This window comes from Physeter macrocephalus, chromosome 20 (genome assembly GCF_002837175.3).
Source record: "Physeter macrocephalus isolate SW-GA chromosome 20, ASM283717v5, whole genome shotgun sequence".
Classification (NCBI taxonomy): Eukaryota; Metazoa; Chordata; class Mammalia; order Artiodactyla; family Physeteridae; genus Physeter; species Physeter macrocephalus.
Window position 1 is genome coordinate 71,301,197 of NC_041233.1, and position 17,207 is coordinate 71,318,403.

A 17,207-nucleotide genomic window follows, 5' to 3' on the forward strand; every position below is an offset into this window, starting at 1 on the left:
GGCCGCGCAGGCACGGCGGCCGAGGCACACGGGCCCAGCCGCCCCGCGGCACGTGGGATCTACGCGGACCGGGGCACGAACCCGGTCCCCCTGCATCGGCAGGCGGACGCGCAACCACTGCGCCAGCAGGGAAGCCCGTAGGGTTTTTTTTCTGTTTTTTTGTTTTTTTTTTTTGGCAGGCAGATTCTTAACCACTGCGCCACCAGGGAAGCCCCCTTTGATGTATTTTGAATTCTTCTCTTTCATGAGGGATGCTGGGGCCACTCGAGCTCACAGCATCCCTCTTTCTTCTGACTCCATAAGCCACATAGTGTTTGCATCTCACTTTGTAATTCATCCCTCACTATATTTAAGGGCATAAACCCATGTATCCACATCCTCTCCTTTGACTGACATTGGAATTTTAATTGCCCTCACATAATCTAGTCTCTAGCCGACCCTCAGGAATGGCTTCTTGTCTGGTCCATCTGATGCCTCATTAAGAGAGAGATTTAGGCTTCAGGAAGAGGCCTGTAGCTACCCTGTCTCACTTCCTTCCTAGGAAAAGGGTCCGGATAACCTATGGGACTGTAGGAAAATTTCTCCTTTCTAAAGACAAAAGAAACTCAGATCACCTCAAAGGTGTTTCATGTAGTGGAGAGTGGTGGCTGGATTTCATGGCCCTGAATTTATCCACAAGAGTCCCCTTCTCTTGTGGGTTCTTACCCATTCCTGCTGCCACCATCACATTGGCCGAAATGTGGTGAAAAGACTCTTGTACACACGCATTGAGTGACATGCAGCTAGATAATCTGGCCGATGAGCTGGAGCTCACTTACTGTCAGTTCGTGGCCCATCACAGGGTCCTTCTCTTCCCAGCAATCAGTCTTCCTCCAGAAGGTGCATTACGTCATGATGCCCCATCATCAAGAGTGATGAGTACACAGGTTCTGTTATTCTCTAGACTATTCGAGATGTTGAAATATGTCTTCTAAAAAGGCTTAAAAATAGGAGTACAAATACACTTTCTGACCTCTACCTACCGTCTTATACTTTCATCCATTAACATTGCCCCTAAACACATTAAATAGCACTCAGAATGCATTACATAACAAATAACAAATGACTTATGCATTGTTATCTCAAAATGTTGATTCTTGACTTGGGTAAAGAGCAATGGGCACACGCTAAGGTGTTGTTCAAAAGTAATGGCCAGGAGAGACATACAGGAGACATACTGTGTTCATGGAGTGGAGGTCTCAACATAGTAAGAGGTCAAGTCTCCCCACATTGATCTATGGGTTTAATGCAATTCCTATCAAAATCCCAGTAAGGTTTTATGTAGACATAGATAAGATTATTTAAAAACATATAGAAAGGCCTTTTGTTTCGAAGTATAGTTGATTTACAATGTTGTGTTAGTTTCAGCAAAGTGATTCACTTATATATTTATATATGTTCTTTTTCAGATTCTTTTCCCTTACAGATTATTACAAGATATTGAGTATAGTTCCCTGTGCTATACAGTAGGTCCTTAGAGTAGCTAAAACAATCTTGAAAAAGAAGAATAAAGTAGGAGGAATCACTCTACCCGATATTAAGGCTTTCACACAGTGGGAGCAGGGGGAATATGGGTGGCAATCAGGTGACCCAATGGACAAACACAAGCAAGTCCAACCTGGAAAGACTGTGGTTACCAAGGACTCAGACCCTTCAGGAATTAGACGTTGGGTCATGCCATTGGGAAATCCATTGAAAGCAGTAAAAGAGGTGGCAGAGGGCAAGGAGAATTTAGAATGAATAGTGAAGTAAGGAGACAACGAAAATCAGTTGCTGTCCTGAGTTCAACTGCAGTGGAGGCCGTGCTTTGTCCTACTAACCTCCCTTTCTAAGTTTGCCTTCAGGGGATCAATGCAACTTCCTAATAACCACCCAAACTTATCCTTATATTTATCATTCCTGTCCTATGTTTTAAATGCCTGAATTGTTGCACCTGCACACCATCCCACCTCACCATTGCCAAAAGTGTAACAACTGGATGGCCACCTTGAGCCAAGAGCTGCCTGCACGCCATCTCCTTACCAGTGGGTACTGAGTGACCCAGCGCTGAAACCCCATTTAAGATCCTGCTCTCTCAGGTCACTCCCGTTACCCGCTATTGCAGGTTGGATCCTCTGCGAAGCAGACACAGATAGAGTAAGGCATCCAAAAGCTCTATTTATTGGGAAGTAAAGGCGAAGGGAGGAAACAGAATGGGACAAGGGGAGCCTTCATATCACGATGCAGACCTGACAAAATCTCTGGCAGACCAACAGAGAGTGAAGATTTCGAGTTGGAGGAGTCCGGCAGGCGGCAGAGATGGTTAAGCTCTTGTACCCCACCTTGCTCAGCCACTGGACAAGGGCTTCCCGGAGAACAGGGCCTGAAAGCTGAAGCAAACCCTGAAAGAACGAATAGCTGGAACCATGCTCCTTGAAGCTGCGTGGAGAAACCGTTCATGAAGGGGGATCTAAACGCCCACACATCTCCACATCCGGCATGTGGGGCACTTTTTTTTTCCCTAGTGGCAGAGGCAAGGCACAGGGGAGCAGGTCCCATTGTACGTTCACTTTTCAGGTCCCTGCTTATGTCATGTCTGCTAACACCTGATTGGCTGGAGCAAGTCACGTGGCTTAGTCCACTGCTAAGAAAGGAAGTATGCTCTGCCCACCTTGAGGCCAAGGCAAGTCTGGGTATGCTAGAGGGGAATGAAGAATTGGGACCAATAATTAGATCCACACAGAATAAAGGCCATTTGTAAACTGTGGAGCTCTGGCCGCACTAATCACTATTATTTCTACCTGTCCAAGAGTCAGGGTACCACAGACAACCCCCAGGAAGGATGATCACTTGACTAAAAGCCAAAAGTCACATTTGGTACCTGGAGTCAAAAGCTCAACTTTGGGATGGGAAAGGCCAAAGCACAAAGCAACCACAACACATTCCTCTCAAAGCCCCTGAATGTCAGCTCTCGGGCTGGCCAGGCTGCTGGGAGCGCACCGGCCTGCTGGATCAATAATAATTTGAGACACTAGGGGGCGCGCTATCTGAGAAACTCTCAGGAACTGAACGTGCAAGGAGGGCCGCCTGCTTCCCAAGTCCTTGGGGGAAGCGCTGGCACCATCCACTTAGCACTGGAGCCGGGCCATTCTCGGGGCACTCCCCCTCCTCCTCCTGGCGGGACCTCTGGGCTCCTCCCTCTCCCAGCAGCTCCTGTCCTGCCCACTCCTGGGAGGATGGAGGCCGCGGGGCCGCCTCAAGATAGGAGGTGCTGCTGGGAGGCCCTGAGGAAAATCTTCCCTCGCCTCTGCTTCCACAGCTGCCGCGCTCTTCTCAGCCCCTGAGGGCAGCCAGGACCTGGGGGCAGATGACCCGGAGTTTGAGGAGCTCCTGGAGAAGCTCTGTGACATCTTGAAACGCAACAGAGCAGGTAGGTGGCGTACCTGGGCAGGGCGGGCCTTTTCTCTCTGGGTAGAGGCAGGCCCCAGAGAGCAGAGAACTGCCTTGTAGGAAGCTGAGTCTGGGAGCCCTCTGCTTGCATCCTGCCCACTCCTGGGCAACCTTAGGCAAGTGACTTCTCTCTGGGCCTCAGTTTTCCCTCTGTAAAATGGGGGTGGGAATAATGGACGGCCTCTCAGGGTTGATGTAAAGAATGTAGGAAAAGTGCTGAGCACCCAGTGGGTGCTCCCTTCCCTTCGCCTCAGCTCCCAGCCCCGCCCAGACCGGCGGACTCTGAGGAGGATGGATTGCTGGAGATCTGATGAGGTGGGGGTGGGGTGGATGGGTGACCAGATCTGGAGCTGTGGGTTCCTAGGCTGGTCCTCAGAACTGCCTGCCCCACCCCATGATTCAGTTTACAAGGACTGGAATTCAAGGAACAATCCAAATTGGGCTTGGACTGCCAAGACAGTAGCCTGCCCCCTGCTCTCCTACTTCTTGTTTCAAGTGGCCTTTTTTTGTGGTCGGACTCAGGGAAGGAAGAAGGTGTTGTGAGAAGAACTTGGGTCCTGGTTTCAGTCCCAGTTGCTCTCCCAGCTTGCTGTGTGATCTGGGGCAGATTGCCCTCTCTGGGTCTCAGTCTGCCAGGGAGAAGAAGGCCCACAGTCTCAGGCCCGCCAATCACAGGGACCCTGTGGGAAGCAGATGAGACAATGGACATGAAGCCTCTTGGAAGGCACAAGGCACTTTATATATGTATAATATGTATAATATTATATGTATATAATATATATGTATATTATAACATATATATATTATATATAATAATATATATAATATATAATATATATTATATTATATATAATAATATATATAATATATAACATATTATATACATATATTATATATGTATATGTATTATATATGTATATAATATATATGTATAATAAAAGACAAAGGAAAAACAGACTCTAAAGTTCAAGGGAAGAACAGGGTCCCATGGAATGACAGGTCCTCAGCCAGGCTGGTAACGACCCCTCCAACCTGTGGGAGGTCCTTTCAGTGGGGGCGGACCAGAGGCTGATCACAGGTGGCAGAGTCTCCTCTCCGTGGAGGGTCCTACTCCTTCTCTCTGCATCTGTGCCAGACAGACACAAGCCTACTCAGATGACCCAGGAGATGCCGTCTGCCATCAGACACTCTGAGCCATCACTGGGTCCAGACTGTCAACAAGTGCAGGGCTTTCCAAACCTGGCCACGCATCAGAATCATCCAAGGAGCTGGTCTAAAATACACATTCCCAGGCTCTTCCCCAAACCCACTTAATCAGGATCTCCAGGACCAGGCTGGGAATCTTATTTTTAAAAGTTTCCCGGATGATTCTGATGCACAGAATGGTATAGGAAAACAGAGCTGGTCCATCCACATTTTGCACTGATTTTCCCTGGAGACTAGAGAGCTCAGTAAGTGCTGGTTAGTGCAGGCCCCGTGCCAAGTGTTTTTCATGCACTATCTTACTTGATCCTCACATCCACCCTATGAGGTGGATATGAATTGTCCCCCTTTTACAGATCAGGAAACTGAGACACTGGGAGTTAAACAACTTGTCCAAGGTCACCCACTAGAAAATGGAGCCAGGGATGCGACCCCAGGCATTTAGATTCCAAAGCCACGTCATGCTGCCTCCCCGATGGGGAAACTGAGGCTCAGAAATAAGCCTTTTGTCCACGGCTACAGGAAGTAGTCAGGGTCAGAACTGGGTCTAGATTGCAGGTGTCTGGACTCCCAGGTTGGTGCCCATTCAAACGAGTGGTGACTTCCTGCTGTGCCAGGCTCTGTGACATCTTCTTACAACTGTGCCAGCTGGCAGGTGACTTCTGGGATCCCTAAAACCCACTGGCTGCCAGGCCAAAGGTACCATTTGAATACCTCCCTGAGAAACCAGAGCCCCCAGGCCTGCTTCCACCAAGTCTTCCCAGACATCCTCAGCCAGCTGATCCCAGTATGATCACCACACTCCATCAGGCTTAATGGCTTCCAGGAGTGGATATGGTTTGCAATCACACAAGAGCTTGTATTTCATAAAAGCCTTTTTCTTTCAGTTCTCAAGACCCGGTGAAAGAGACAGAGCAGAAGTTAGTAGGCCCCTTTGCAAGGCTCAGAAAGTTCAGAAAGGCCACAGGGCAATTCCATGGCTGAGCTCAGGCCGGACCCCTGTGGCCCTCTCTCTTGGGTGCTCAGCACACAGGGTTATGTGGCCTCCTAATCTCTGCAGGTGCTGGAGCAGTACCTAAACTGCAGAGACATTGAACAAAGGGTTCTGAGATCCTCCATTTGGTGTTGATGAGGGCCGCAAGGCAGGGGGCGTGGTCCCTGGGGAAGACGCCCCTTCCCCTGGGCGGGACCTGTTTTAAAGCGCGTAACCTTCTCTCTCACGCTGGTCGTCTCTTTCTGGAGTTGAGGAAGGTAGGAAGCGGAGTCTCGGGAAGCTACTGCGGAAGGTGAAGCCCCAGTGGTTCAGCGGGTCTGCGGGCTGGTCCTTCCGGAGCTCACTCTTTTTCTGCTGCACAGTGATCAGCACATTGGGTAAGTCCAGGGGCAAAGGCGGGCCTGTGAGAGAAAGCTGGGGTGGGGGCAGGGGAGAGGGGGAGGAGTACCCTTGGTGGGGTTGCTGCAGTGTTCAATTCATTTAGCGCAAGAAACAGCTGTGGAGTGCCTGCCCTGTGCTCAGGGAGACGGCAGTGGGCAGGGCTGCCATTGGCCCATTTGTGCGAATGAGAAAAGAATACCCTTCCTGGGCTTCCCTGGTGGCACAGTGGTTGAGAGTCCGCCTGCCGATGCAGGGGACACGGGTTCGTGCCCCGGTCCGGGAGGATCCCGCATGCCGTGGAGCGGCTGAGCCCGTGAGCCATGCCCGCTGAGCCTGCGCATCCGGAGCCTGTGCTTCGCAGCGGGAGAGGCCACAACAGTGAGAGGCCCGCGTACCGCAAAAAAAGAATACCCTTCCTTCAGGTGGGCACGGCCCCATTCCCCGGGCAAAGGCCCCAGTGAGCGAGGTGTGGGCTGCGTTTCGGCTTCCTCTTGTCTCCCAGTGAGTGCTCTTGTACAAACCACAGCCTGCCGGGTACCTGCCTGCCCAGGTTCCTGGACCCGGGGGCAACCAAACGTGGTCAGTGTGATGCGCTCAGGGTATCGCGGGAGCACAGCTACCCCAGCCTTGGGCTGGGGAGTGGGTTTCAGAGTCACCAGCATATTGATGGCAGCTGGCTGCAAGGGAATGGAGGAGGGCACGGCGTGGAGAGGGAGGACGGTGTGCCAGAGCAGGACCGAAGCGCCAACGATGAGGCAGAGGAGGAAGGGGAGCTGCAGCGCTAAGGAGAGCTAGCAGTTGCCTGCAGGGGCCGTGCTAAGCTGCCTCCTTTAAAGCCCACAGTGAATCAGGTCGGGGAGCCCAAGCCCCGGGAGGTGATGTCAGGGGCCATGGTCACACAGTGAGTGGAGCTGGTGCCCACGAGAGCTGCTGAGACTCCAAGTCCAGTGCTCTTTCCCCAAAGTAGGCTGCCAGCTTTGCAGGTCTGTGGGCTGCTGTGGAGACTCTGCTTACCCCTGCTCAGGGAGCCCCAGGGGGAGCCTCGCTCTGCCTGGAAGCAGGGGCCACTCAGATTCCTGTGTCCCGCTGGAGTGGGTGACAGTGCCCAGAAGGGAAGGACCTGGAGAGAGGAAGGAGCTGGCCTCACCCTGTTCCCTGCACTTGCTTTATACGTGTCTCCAGCCTCCAAGCAAGGGAAAGACTCCTGTGCAAGACATTGTCCCAGCGAAGTCCCTTCCAGAGCCCCGGGGCAGAGGGGAGGGTGTGGAGGCAGAGCTGCTTCTCTACAGTGACCACTTGCATGTTTTAAGATGGGCTCTGTGGACCCTCAAAGCCACAGATCCTGCTCTCGGTGGCTGCACAAAGGGTGGGCTCCTGTGTGACACCGGACATTGGAACTGGGCTGTGGAGATGGCCTTTGCTTCTTCCCTCCCTCCCTCCCTCCCTCCCTCCCTTCCTCCCTTCCTCCCTTCCTTCTTCCTTCTTCCTTCTCTCCTTCCTTCCTTCCTTCCTTCTCTCCTTCCTTCCTTCCTTCACAAATACCAAACGCCTATGATTGCAACAGCAGCGGCTGCGCGGGCTAACGCATGTGTACTTAAGTTCTTCGTGATGATTAGCCCATTCACACCTCGCAACAACCTTGAGGTAGCGGTTGTTATTATTCCCGCTCTCTGAGGCAAGGCAGGTCTACCACTTTTGCAAGGGGACGCAGCTCATGCCTGTCTGGGTCCAGGCTGTCTGGGTCCTAACCTGCAACCCCACTGCGTCTCTCTGTACAAGACTTTTCCTGTGCCTGGCGTGGGGCTGAACTAGCTGGATGCCTCCCCGCCCTGGTGGGCCTCCGAGTCTAATGGAGGCGGGGCCAGTGAACAGCTAAGCACACAGACGTGCTCAAGAGGAGAAGCTTGGGCTGTGGAAGTGGGTGAAACCGGATGGGGGAGGGTGGTCCTGATTTTCGGGGATGGGGGAGAGGCTTGTCTGAGGAAGTGACATTTGAGTTGAAGGATCTGTGGAGATTAACCGGGCAAAGAAGGCTGAGAGAGATTTCCAGCCAGGCAGCAGGCAAAGCTCCGGGGCTTAGAGGCCCCTCTGAGGAAGAGACCGCTGAGGCTGGCGGGCTGTGAGAAGCGGGGCTGGTCTTGCCCTCAGGCACCGTGTCCCTGGGCCAGCGTCGGAGGACCTTCTAGTAGCTAAGGTCCCCAGCTTCCCTCTGCGGTGCGGCAGCAGGGTGGGCCAGGTGCAGGGGCCGAGCCGGGCCTGGCAGGAGCCACCCCTGATGGCGGTGAGGGGTCACAGGAGTGGAGGTAGTGGAGCTGCCCTCGGCCACAGGTCAGGGGCTCCTGGGTCAGCATCCCCACCAGGAGTGTGACTCATTGCTCAGCCCCTGCCCCTCTTGGGCAGCGAAAAGTACTGGGGCCCCATCTTCATTCAAGAGAGCATCAGTTCAAGAGAATACCGATCCCCGGGGGGCCTGAGCTCACAAGGGCCATGGCTGGGCACTCGTCCTGGGGTCCCCTCACACTCGGGGTGGAGGTGGAGCACGGTGGCCTGCTGCGGACTCTGGAGGCCAGCCACCTTGGGTCAGAGCTGCGTGACCTCCAGTGAGCAACTTAGCCCATCTGAGCCTTGTTCCCTGATCTGTAACTCCTCCCAGACCTGCCTCTGAGGGTCATCTGCGACCGACAGAAAACCCAACACAGTTGGCTTAAACTGCAAGGAAAATGTGTCACCTCCCAAGTAGGAAGTCCAGAGGGGGACAGCTCTCAGGTTGCTTGATGTGTCACAAGATGGTCACCAAGGTCCACTTCCCGTCCGGGCATAATTGCATCTCATAGAGAAAAGGCTGGCTGTCGTAATCGGCAAGAAACTTCCTGGAAGCCTCCCACCCCCCAAGCCAGTCCCTGGCAAGGGGATTGGATTACCAGGATGACTTAGACGCATCGGATCTCTCTCTAAATCAGGTGAGAGAGCAGCAGCGTTCCAGGGAAAGATGGGGGAATGGCTGCTGGGTGGACAACCTGTGCCTACTGCAACACCCTTTCTTAAATGGGCACATATGCTTGTGTCCAAGGGCGCCCCCATGTGGTTTCTTTCAGAACCGGTCTCATTCACCTGAATGTTGATCCAGGCAGGGACAGGTCAGGAGCAGAAAGAATAACAGTAACTTAACAGCTGCACTGCTGAGCACTTACCAGCAGCAGGCGTTGTGCTTTATAGGCATGATTTTGTTGAATTCTCATGACAGCCCCACGAGGTAAGTGCTGTGACTGTCCCATTCAGCAGTGACCTTGGGCTCTGGGAGGGAAGTCGTTTCGAGCAGGGTAGAAGCAGGGCACAGCTGGCCTTTTCAGGGACCCCAGAACTCCAGGGAGTGCTTTGAGGAACAACAGTTACAGGGGGTCAGCAAGCTCAAGGAAGAGACTGGAAGCAAACGGGCTGGAGAGTATGGGGTTTCGTTAGGTTTTTTCTCAAGAACAAAAGGGGACTGATCTAAGGCAGCATTTTTTAGCCTTGGCACTATTGGCATCTTGGACTAGAGGATTCTTTGTGGCGGGGACTGTCCCGTACATTCATTGTAGGATGTTTGGAAGTATCCCTGGCCTCTACCCACCAGAGGCACCCACCTTTTCCCCTGCTGTCTTCGCCAGTTGCAACAGCCAAAAATGTCTCCAGACATTGCCAAATGGCCCTTGGGGGGCAAAATTGCCCCCTGTTAACGCAGGTTTAATAACCTGCGTTATTAAAGCATGGTCCCTGGACCAGTGGTGTGAGCTTCAGCAGAGAGAACTTGTTAGAGATACAAATTAACTTCCAGGCCCCATCCTAGATCTACTGAGTCAGAAACTATGGATGTGGGACCAGTGATCTGTGTTTGAGCCAGTTCTCCAGGTGATTCTGATGCACGTAGATGTTTGAGAAGCACTCTCCTGGGGCAAGTGTTCTCAGGCCAGGCTGTGCATCAGAATTACCTGGATAGCTTTTACACGCCCCCATGCCTGGACCCCACACCAATCACGTCAGACTTACTAGGGACAGACCCAGGCATCAGTATTTTTCAGAGCCCTCCAGGTGATTCTAATGGCAGTCCAGGCTATGAACCACTGACCTAATGGAAATGCATTAGCTTGGTTTATATCCCAAGAAAACGATGCTGCCACTCATGGTACAAGTCCATTAAGACATCAAGCCATCCAGTAATTACAACTGGAAGAGGATTGGGGAACGCTCTTTGCTGCCCGTAATCAGTAATGGTCCTGCTGGTAATACTGCTTCCTGTGCTGCATCTCTGGGTCACCTGAAACGCGCCTGGCCTTGATGCTGAAAAAGGGACCCCTGAAAGGTATGAGGTTGGTCAATCCCCAGTCATTTCCAATTGGATCAGCCCCCTTGGATTAGGAAGTGTATGGGCTGTTAGATACTCACAGGCTAAGTGGCGTGGACTGATGGAATTGGAATATCGGCATGCGTTATAAGAAATAATATGATTTTCCATTATGCGTTTTAGCATTCGGTAATTGGGTAGGCAATACATTTCTTTCATAGGGGCCTGTGCTCTCTGAGACTTAACTTCCTTGATGCGTTCTCTGCAATGTGGCGTGTCCTCTGGATTGTAAACATATTCCACCCAGAGGCAGTCCCAATGACTTTGTTTATAATCCACTAAACCCACCTTTGTCAAGGAGAGCATGCATGTGGAGGCGGGTCTTCAGGTGAGGGGTGCCCACAGGCTGTGGGCTGTGCGACTCCGGACGTGTCACCTGAATCCCCTGTTCCTTGTCCATTAAATGCAGTAACGACGGTGGTTGCCAGCATTAGGGGTTCTGCTATGCAGGAAATTCTGACACTAAAAGGCACTTTACTCCATAAATCCTGTGGGAAATGTGATATTCTTTCCTTTAAAGAAAATAGATCTCACCCTGGGACTCCATCCTGGAGGCTGGGGGGCTTCCACTGGGGAGCCTCTCCTGACTTTCCTAGGGGTGCACGAGAGCTGGGGGCTTCCAGGCAACATCTGGAAAACATGGTGGCTGCCTGCCCCCGGGCCCTGCTGCTGTGACACCCCTGAGGACTGCAAGGCCTGTGACAAGCTCAGGAGCAGGGATATTTGCTGACGCCGGGGCCTAGGCTCCTGAGACCCCACGGCCAGGCGTCTCTGAGCTCCTGCCCCGCCATGAGGGGCTCCGGGTTCCCTCCTCTTTTCCCTGCTCCGGAGAATCTCTCCTCATCCTCCACAATCACCCTGGCTAAAGCGAGCCACTCCGGGGTGTGCCCGAGGCTGCCATGGTTTTAGCATTTAAGCGTTTACCAGAACATGAGACTTTCAGTCCTGGGTACATTGGGCTGTTGGTCATCCTCTCCAGGGCCCGCCTCTGTCCCCAACCCCCTCCCTCTCCCTGAGACCCCTCCCCACCCCCATCTCCTCAGTGCTTCTGGGCTTTCACCGAAGCCTGGACAAGATGCTGTCCTGAGGTCATTTCTGCAACCTCCTCTCCCTGAGGGGAGGGCTGAGCTGCTGGCGACCTGCAGGGAACGGGGAAGGGAAAGAGAGGTAACAGAAACCCTGGGCACCCCCTCAGAAATTGCGGCCCTGTGGAACAACCTCGGGTTTCTGATGGGAGGTTTAGCCAGTGCAGGCTCACTCCTGAGCCTGGTGCTCTTGGGTCCTGTTGGACAGGTGGGGAGCTGAGTTCAAGGCTTGGCTTCCCGCTCCACTAGGAGCCCCCAGAGGGCGTGACCTCTGCCTGTTCCTCATTGTATCCCAATCCCACCCACGAAAGCCTGGCATCGAGTAGGTGCTCAATAAATGCAAATCCAGGATGGATGCCTTTGTTCCAATCTGTTGGTCTGCTCTTACACATCTTGTTACTGATCTCCACTTGTAATTACACACTCACGAGGGTGGTTATTTGATCCATGTCTGCTTTGCTCTCCACTGTGTCCCAGTGCATGCAGTGAGCACTCACAGGCGCAAACAGTATGAACGCACAGAGTTCACCACCCCTGCCGTCAAATGGTACCTCGTGGACGCAGTCAGGGTGGCGTGGAGCGCCCTGGGAGGGCTGCACAGTGATGGGACCTGGTGAGGGCCACAGCCCTCTTCCAGAACCCTGATCCCGTGTGCATGCCTGGAGGGCGGAGGCTGAGGCCAGAGTTTGCACGGGAAGCTGCAGCCCTGGAGGAGGTTGGGGCTTAGCCAGCCTGGGAATTGCCTTCCAATTAATTTACATAATTGGGCTGGGGTTTTCTGTATTAGTCATCCTTTATGACACCAAAAATTAAACATAGGCATTAAATACAGAAGCTTCTTCCTCTTCGCTGAAGGCAGTGAGCTTGCCCGCTCCAGAAGATCCGACGACTTGCGCTGTGGGGTTCGACATCCCTCTGATCCTGCCTTCTCTAGACACGGGGGTGGGGGGCTGGGGTGAAGGGAGGAGGGGGCTCCTGAAGAGCATGGAGCCTTCAACCTCTCTTTGCTTTGACCCTCCTGTTCTTGATGGTTGGAGGGTCCCACCCCCTCGGTGCTCCTGACCCAGCGGAGGGAGCTGGCTTGGGAACTGGGTGGCCCTGGGCGTTTGACCCCCAGCTCCACACTTTATCACACGTATGCTCTTGGCTCAGTCGCTTCACTTCTCTGAGCCTCAGTTTCCCCATCTGTAATGGTGATAATACCTACCGATGAAGGCTGGTTAATACCCAACCCACAGTACATGCTCAAAAAAACAGCTATTAGACTGAGGACACCAACCTCCCGAGAACGACACACTCACTGTGTGTGAGGTGCTGGTCTCTTGTAATCCTTCCAGCTGGTCAATATACAAAGCAGGTATTGTCACCCCCATGTTACAGATGAGACATCTGAAAATGTGAGCAGTCACGTAACTTTCTAGTAAATGGCAGAGCTGGAATTGGAAACGAGGTCGGTAAGATTCTAGATGCTGGGGTCCTCAACATTTCACTCTCGTTTATGAACACGTTTGACCCGCTAAGTCACAAATGGCTCCGAGGGCAGCAATTGTATTTTAGTCACTGTCCGGCTTTCTACCGTCCCAAATACCGTGCGTACTGCGTACACACCACTGGCGCATAATAATTGCCTATTATATAGAAACGTAGAGGCCCAGACATCCCAGGAAGGACAAGGGTGGCTTCGTGAGAACTGACGCCTTCATGGAGGATGATGGAGGTGATGGGTGTGTTTGCAAAGCCGGCACATCCTGTCACCTGAGCTCATCCTATCCCTCCAGGTGAGCTGGGCCCATCCTCCTTCCGATGCTCAGAAATGGCAAAATGCAAGGCAGTCAGCGCCTCCCAAACACGGGGTTGTCTCCTGCCAAGGACACTTCGGGTCAAAGATCTGGACATGAGTCGTCCCTTATCCTGAGGAGAAGCTGGGTTTCACCTCCTGCTCCACCAGCAAAGCAGACCTAATGTCAGACAAGTGGATGAATGTTTTAAGATGAATATATATATATATATATATATATATTTTTTTTTTTTTTTTTTTTTTGCGGTATGTGGGCCTCTCACCGTCACGGTCTCTCCCGTTGCGGAGCACAGGCTCCGGACGCGCAGGCTCAGCGGCCATGGCTCACGGGCCCAGCCGCTCCGCGGCATGTGTCGGCAGGCGGACTCTCAACCACTGCGCCACCAGGGAAGCCCTAAGATGAATATTTTTAAACGTGTTGTGTAAAATGTCATATGCCAGGGAAGGGAAATGGCAGAAGGTCTCTTTAAAACTTTTTGAGCAGGGGAGGTGGAAGAGCAGCCGACAGTCCCGGGCTCGGTTATGGCAACACCTACCCTGTCACCAGGCTCGGCAAGTACCGTGCATGCCCTATGCTCTCTTTGGCATCCCCCTGATGTTCCTGGTCCTCACAGACACAGGCGACATCCTGGCAACCATCTTATCCATGTCCTACCGCCAATTCCCAAAACTCCCTTTCCTCCCCACTCCCCTTCCCAAGTGGCGCTCCGGACCCCCCTGCGAAAGAAGACCTGACACCAATCCCGTAGACGAAGCCATCCCGAGGATTGCCATCAACGACCCAGAGCTCCCGGGCCCCAAACCTGCCCCCTCAATCCCAAGCAGCAACATGGAGCTGTTCGAGAGACTTCTAGCACAAGAGAAAGGGAACACACTGCAGGTGCCCCCTCAGGCCACGGAGAGGAGCTCTTTGTGTCCTGAGCTGGTGTCCGGGAGACTCTTGTACTCCATCATCAACAACCTGGAAGAGGCGGGGCGGCAGGTGGTGAGGCTGGACACCCCCCTCCCCATCATCGCCCTCGTGGCCTTCGCCTGCACTTCCTGTGCAGCTGCCGTCCTCCCCATCTGGGAGAAGCAGCTGAACTTCGACAGTGCCTTCTATTTCTGCTTTGTCTCGCTGACCACCATGGGGTTTGGGGACATTGTTTTAGAACACCCTCACTTCTTCTTGTTCTTCTCCATTTATATCATCGTTGGGATGGAGATTGTGTGCATGGCTTTCAAGGTGGCGCAAAACAGGCTGATTCACATCTACAAAAATGTCATGCTGTTCTTTGCAAATGGGAAGTGTTACAATCCTGTTAAAAAGTGAAGGCTCCATCGCCTCTCGTGTGATGATGCCGGCCCAGCTGGTTGTCTTGTCTTCTGGGGCAGCGTAGTTAGAACTGGTGGCACCGCAGCCTGTCACCTGAGGCCTCAGAGTCACACCCTGCATGACAGCTGATTTCAGTCTTGAGGCCCTGCCGAAATGTGGCCAGTGCCCTTCCTATCAGGACATGAGACAAAAACTGTCACCATCCTCCAAAGTTCAATTAATTGCCCTGTCTTCATTTTTCAAAAGCCCCACCTAATGTAGATGAAACCACCTTACAGATGTCACTGGATTTCTTGCAACATGAGAAGAAATTTACCTTTTGTTTTTGCAATTTGTACTTTCAGCTAAATTAAAATCTTCCCGAGCTGCTCCCCATTTACTCTTGATGAAACAGAGCTAATTTGAGCCACCTCTTTTCTTGAATGACTGCATGAATGGGATCAGCCCAATCCCAGCCCTTGTAAAATACACTGATTCCACGTCACCTGTGTTCACAGGGGCCTGGGATAGTTCCTGACTGCCAGATTCGGTGTAGACCAGTGTGCTCACCAAGCAGCGCGTGATCGCACCTCCTGAATGAGTTGGCATGTGAAAGTGTTGACGCTTATGTGAGTGGATGGGTACGTGTAAGGGTTGGCACTCATTGGTGGCTGTACTCGTGACCTGTTCATGAATGAGTTGGCATGTGAATTGGGGCATCTGCGTGGCAGATGCTGTAAGTGCCCCACCCATATGGCCTGGTACTCCAGTTCCCTTTGCCTGAGGACTTTCTCTGGCCACAAAAGCGTAGGCATGCGCAGGGCAGGCGAGAAGTGCCAAGGAATGAACGCTCCTGGGAGCAGCCCTGAACCAGTGACCGACGGGAGTCGGTGGATGTGTGGCCCCAGCTTCTTGTGCCACGTTCAACACCGTCTCCCCCATGGGAATCAAGCCTCACTTGCTCAAGAGTCCACCCTGTATGGCTTCCTTCATTTCTCTGTCTCCTGTCTCCCCTCCTCTTGAGATCACCCCCAGACAACCCACTTGCACACAAAGCTTTGTCTCAGAGTCACTGCTGGGGACCCCAGCCTGGGAGAGGATGTACCAAATTGGTGTATGAACTGGTTGGCCCACGCACATAGTACTACAAGAGTCGCACTGTTTCCCTAGTCAGTTATTAGAAATGTCTTATTTGAGAGAATCAAAGTTTCTTGAATGCTTCTTTGAGAGAATCTTGGAAAAATCAGCTTGTGTCCTGTGATTGGCCAAATTAGTCAGCTCCTGGGTGAATGGTGAATTTTGCTCCAGGGTATAAAACAAAAATCGCAAAAACCAATGAAAAGTGCCTGGAGGTTCCAGTTTGAAAAGAAAGGAAGTCAGCAATCAGAGGGGGCTGCAGGCCTTCCTTTTCTGGATCTTTCCTCCTCTTCCCCAAACCTATTAGGTTTTTTTGCCCCTTCAGCTCTTTAAGACCTACCTCAGGAAATGGAATTGACACGGTGTGAACAAGAACCACTGAAAGACATGAGATTTCAGGCAGCAGCCACTGGGACTAGGGTTTCTGTGGAGTTTCTTGACATCCCTGAAGTCACAGTTGCCCGGTTTCTGTGCAGCAAAGCCCCTCAAACCCAAAGGTAATCAAGACTGGCCCCTCAAGTGAGAGCACAGGATCAGATCCAAAGTTCAGTTTGGCAAACGTTCATTGAGTGCTCGCTGTTTTCCAGGCTCAAAGAGGATTCCAAAAATAGGCATATCCTCAGAAACATGGAGGTAATAGCAGGTGATATTCAGTCTCTCAGCCCCTCCCTTCCTTAGGCAGTAGAGAGTCCTGTTCAAATGCAAACATGGAGTTTGTCAGGGACACATATCATGTAAATTGAAGGTCACGGTCATTTGCTACTGGGTATTCTTCTGTGGGTCTGAGGAAATGGCCCAGCATGCCTTCCTGCTCTTCATTTCTTGCCTCTCTGCCCTACACACGCCATCGTCCATCTACCTCGGGCTTTTTATTCCCACACCCCGGGCAGGAATGTAAACGCATTCCTCCAAGACTTTGCTTGGTGGTTCTCCCTGTACACTGACACCTGGGCCTGTACATTGACACCTGGGGGCTTCAAAGAATTCATGTGTCTCTCCATCTCTCTCCCCCTGAGATTCAGAAGTCATTGGTCGGGGGTGCCACCTGAGCCATTTAAAAGGTCCCCGATTGACCCCAGTGTGTGGTCAGAGTTGAGAACTTTGCTCTAGCTGCTCTCTCAGCCTGAATGCCCTTCTCCCTTCTAGGACTGATGAAGCCTTAAGTTCATGCCTCAGCACACATGTCCCCTTCTCTGGGTAGTGTCCCCTGACTCCTGGTCTCCCCTATGCACCCGCTGCATCCACTGTCACCCCTTCCTCTGCTATAGGATTTTAACTAGGGCCTCTCCAAACTCGGAGCTGCCCGAATGAAATGATTGTCTTTTTTTTTTTTTTTTTTTTTCCGCGGTACGCGGGCCTCTCACCGTTGTGGCCTTTCCCGTTGCGGAGCACAGGCTCCGGACGCGCAGGCTCAGTGGCCATGGCTCACGGGCCCAGCCGCTCCGCGGCATGTGGGATCTTCCCGG

At 52.4% G+C, this 17,207-nt stretch overlaps 1 protein-coding gene across 1 annotated transcript; it reads left to right on the top strand.

Moving 5' to 3' along the window:
- The first annotated feature begins 3,254 nt into the window (after positions 1-3,254).
- On the top strand, positions 3,255-14,622 carry KCNK18 (potassium two pore domain channel subfamily K member 18). The gene is given in 5 exon segments (XM_007126137.2): positions 3,255-3,331; positions 3,333-3,448; positions 5,914-6,046; positions 13,819-13,868; positions 13,871-14,622. Coding segments are annotated over 5 exon segments (1,128 nt in total).
- Positions 14,623-17,207: the final 2,585 nt, after the last annotated feature.